General features: G+C 41.1%; 3 protein-coding genes across 3 annotated transcripts; all 3 read right to left on the reverse strand.

The window, feature by feature from the left end:
- Positions 1–425: 425 nt before the first annotated feature.
- On the reverse strand, positions 426–1,328 carry TM35_000031700 (uncharacterized protein; the record flags this gene model as incomplete). The annotated part of the gene is made up of 1 exon (XM_029021937.1): positions 426–1,328. One exon carries the CDS (start codon positions 1,326–1,328, stop codon positions 426–428), a length of 903 nt encoding a protein of 300 aa, XP_028886483.1.
- An 800-nt stretch (positions 1,329–2,128) lies between these two features.
- TM35_000031710 (uncharacterized protein) lies at positions 2,129–3,088 on the reverse strand (the record flags this gene model as incomplete). The annotated part of the gene is made up of 1 exon (XM_029021938.1): positions 2,129–3,088. One exon carries the CDS (start codon positions 3,086–3,088, stop codon positions 2,129–2,131), a length of 960 nt encoding a protein of 319 aa, XP_028886484.1.
- Positions 3,089–3,645: 557 nt separating this feature from the next.
- Positions 3,646–4,389, reverse strand: TM35_000031720 (uncharacterized protein; the record flags this gene model as incomplete). Its single annotated transcript, XM_029021939.1, has 1 exon — positions 3,646–4,389. One exon carries the CDS (start codon positions 4,387–4,389, stop codon positions 3,646–3,648), a length of 744 nt encoding a protein of 247 aa, XP_028886485.1.
- Between the last annotated feature and the right edge of the window lie 3 nt (positions 4,390–4,392).

A 4,392-nucleotide genomic window follows, 5' to 3' on the forward strand; every position in this document is an offset into this window, starting at 1 on the left:
AAAACCAAGAAGCAAACAAAACAGATATTAACCATTAGCCCAACTTCCACAGTAAACACAAAGAAATACACCAACTATGGGTGTAAGTCTATATGTGTGTATATACAAGCAATTATAAATATAAATTCATTTGTTATTATTATTTCCTTTTTCCCACTACAAAAATGCAGTTCATCATCATTATAGTGCAAGCCCAGGCACACACAGAGAGAGAGTCTCCAAGAACACACACACACACAATGGAGTAGCAATAATAATTATTATTATAGGATAAACACACAGAGAGCAAAAACACACACATTAACATTAAGAAACAAAAAAAGAAGAGAAATCCCCAACAGGTGGAAGATTAGTTAGACTGTAGGGATGTATGCAAAAGAAAAAGAAAACAAAGGATGACCTGAGTCACACCACCACTATTACATTCAGCACACAAGAATACAGGCCAGTGTAACCACAATCAGTAGTGGTACACGCACCCACACAGAACTGCTGATACTGCTGCTGCTGTCTGCATCACCCTTCTTGTTGTTTGTGAGTTCAGGAGGAAGTGTTGTTGTTGTTGTGGTGGTGGTTGATTCACTCACAGCATTCGTAGTATCGTCATTTGTTTCTTCACTCCCTTCTAAAGTTGTCACGGTATCAGTGGTACTGTTAGACTCTGTGCCCGTGTTATTTAATGTGTTTGAATCACCAGAGGGTGAATCAGATGGGGTTATTTCTGCTGGTGGTGCATCTGCAGTAGGATTTTGCGTGGAGTCATCAGTTCTCTGGGATCCTGTGCTTCCAGTATCCATTTCTGTGTTGCGGTTTTCTTCTTGAGAGTCTTGTGAAGTTCCAACATTCGTTCTCATTTGACCCTCAGAGCCACTCATAGTTGAACCATCATGTGGCTGCTGATCAGGAGATAACGATGATGATAGTCCTGGCTGTGGGTTGTTTTCACGAGGACCTGCTTCCCTGTCGTCTGCGTTCTTCAGACCACGATTTGAAGTCTGTCCGTCTGGAAGTGCTGCAGTGTCACCTCTCGTCGTGGTAATGGCTGTACCCGGACCAGTGGGAGCCGCACCTACAGGACCAGATGAAGCACCCAGTCCAAGCTGCTGAGGAGCTTTGGGAGGTGTAGCAGGAGACATACCAGTTGAAGGAGCAGCCGATACTCTAGATGCGCAAGATCCATCATTTTTTTGGGAGTCTTTACATGCACCTTCAGGATCTTCAGCCTCAGTGGGAGACATGTGAGAACCACGAGCTTCTTCCGCCGACACATAGACACAGGAAACGCTTAAAAGAAATGTCAGAAAACACAACACGGATCGCATCATCATCAAAAATAGGAGTTATTCTTCATTTTTCACATAAAATGGTTATAGAACAAAAACGGAAATGTGAGCAAAGAGAAAACGTCAGACTACAAATGACAAAGAATAACAGCTAAGGAGCATATAAAAAAAACACGAGTCAATCAAAAAAGAACTAACAATATAATAAAGTGCAAAATAAACAGCAACAAAGAAAACAAAGGAAAAGCAGTTAAGCTCCTGAAAAGCTACCTATCAAACAATCACATCTGCTAAGAGCGAGTTATTATAGCTTCAATAAGCAATTACGAATACGAACGTATATCTGTTATAATGTTTTATCTCGGCACAAATACGATTATCAATACTTCTAGTACAAAGACGAAAACATGCCAGCAAAACAAAAGTAAAAAAAAACATATATTATCAATAAGCTCAACTTCCACAGTAAACACAGAAATATACACCAACTATGGGTGTATGTCTATATATGTATATACGGAAATATGAATATAAATTCATCTGTTATTATTATTTCTTTTTTTTCTCACTGCAAAAAACAGTTCATCATTATCATTATCACAGTGCAAGCCCAGCTGCACACACAGAGAGTCTCCAATAACACAAACACACACACAATGGAGTAGCAATAATAATAATTATAGGATAAACACACACAGAGAGAGCAAAAAAAAAACAAACAAAAAACAGTAAAATAAAGCAAAAGAAATCCCAACAGGTGAAAGATTCGTTAGACTGTAGGGATGTGTGCAAAAAAAAGAAAAGAAAACAAAGGATAACCTGAGTCACACCACCACACTACACAATCAGCACACAAGAATACAGGCCAGTGTAACCACAATCAGTAGTGGTACACGCACCCACACAGAACTGCTGATACTGCTGCTGCTGTCTGCATCACCCTTCTTGTTGTTTGTGAGTTCAGGAGGAAGTGTTGTTGTTGTAGTGGTGGATGAGGGTGATTCCTCATTACTTGGTAGAGTGGAATTGTCAGTGTTAGCAGTATCACTCTGAGCGTTGTGCTCCTTTTCCTGACTCCCTTGTGTGTTGACTGACGATATTTCCTGTGCCTGCGGACTGGGAGTCTGTGGAACTTCAGAATTTCCATTGGGATCACTGGGAGATTGAGCAACAGGTGTTACTTCAGAGTTTTTCTTTAGTTCCTCTTGTGCATTTTCACCCTGTATAGGATTGATGACACTTGTTTGTGATAATTCCTTCCTATCACTATCACTTCGTTTCTTACCATTATCGCCCTTGTTAACTTGGGAATCCAAACCATTCAAACTGCCAGCACTTTGGGCTAGGTTATCTGAAATGGCAGGAGGCGGTGCAGAATCCGGATCGTGTTCACCTTTTGTGCCTATTAATTTACCTGCGTTTTCACTTTCCAATTCTCGTTGAATTTCACCACCTACCTGCTTTGGGTCTGAACCACTATCTGGACCACCAGGAATACTGGAATTGTTGTCCAAGGATGAATTCGAACCAGCAGCACCATCTCCATGCGCAAAGCCATGTCCTTTATCATTCTTCTCTTCTTCATTCACACAATGACAATCAACATCATCCTCATCATCATCACCCAAACATAAAAAAAGCGCAGGAATGGCACGACGAACAAGAGAAGGAACACCAATAGTAGAAGTTTTAATAAGGGCATTTGAATCTTTAGGAGTATCAGCCCATACTAACCCACAAGCACAACACAGTGCAAGAGTTAATAAACAGAGCAGGTAACACCTCACCATTACAGCCTTTGTCATTGCTGTTGTTTTACTTCAATAGACTGAAGCAAAAAAGAGAAACACATTGAAATAATAATGATTGAAGCAAAGACATATATACACCAGTACAACAAATACTCACAGTGGAATAGAGAGAGAAGCAACAACTACACAGTAAAGCAAAAAAAAGGAATATCCCGCTTGTAATGATAATAATGTGTATCCATTAGTAGAAAGAAAAAGAGAAGACCACACACAATACCCAAATAATAGAGAGAGCCAAACACACACAATACTCCATGGCTCTAGTTTATGTATATTAAATTACTCCACACACACATCTGGGTGTACTAGCAAGATATGTATACCGTCAGTGAGCAGAACAGCCCAGCTTTCTGCAAACACACACAACGGAAAAAGCAAATAATGGAATTATCAGAAAATGAACACACACACACAAAAGAAAAAGAAATTCCAATTAAAAAGAGAAAGCTGGTAAACAGATTATTAATTAATTCACCCATGGGGAATGTACGCAATTATGATTATGTTAGTATAACCATTATTATTATTTGTCCTCAGATGATTCCAACTGTTCAGTACACAGTAGCGGAGAACAACACAGCCACAATCAGTAGCGGCACACGTACCCACACAGAACTCATACTGCTATCAACATTAGCCTTGTTCTGTACAGTGGAAGTGATGTTGCTGCTGATCTGTGGGTTGGGTACAGGAACATGAGATGGAGTGGTGGGTGGTACATCACTGACATTGTTCTCGGGACTCTGTGGAGTAGTGGAATTTGTTTCTTGTGAGTTTGGTGCGGCAGTCGTATTAACAGCTGCAGGAGATTGCTGGGTAGCATTAGAGTTGCCAGCTGTACTGTTATCATCTGTGCTGCTCGATGCTCCTTGTTCACCTTGAGGCACCTCAACGTTACGAGGTCTTTTCGATGATTCTGTTGGTTCCGGTTCACGTTCTCCCGCATCGTTTTCTCTTCTTGTTGGATTCGATCCTTGTTGTTGGCCTTGTCGATCAATTCCATCTGCAGCTTGCGGTTCAGTGTCATCACCACTTCCTCCAATGGTGGTACGTGTCTCCCCTTCATCTCTCGTGGGAGGCGGTGTTTGAGGTGTTTTTTCAGCCTTCGGAGCGAATTCAAATTCCTTGCAGTTTATTCCATCAACTGTATGATTGGGGGCATCCTTGCACTTCTTATACTTATTGCTTGTATCATTAAGAAAATCTTCCAATAAAATATCACCAGCAGCAGCCGTCATGGTATACCCGCTGGCGCAGCACAGCACAACGGCCAACACACACATCACACGGCGCATCAT

This window comes from Trypanosoma theileri (assembly GCF_002087225.1).
Source record: "Trypanosoma theileri isolate Edinburgh chromosome Unknown TM35_Tth_3_V1, whole genome shotgun sequence".
NCBI classification, from domain to species: domain Eukaryota; phylum Euglenozoa; class Kinetoplastea; order Trypanosomatida; family Trypanosomatidae; genus Trypanosoma; species Trypanosoma theileri.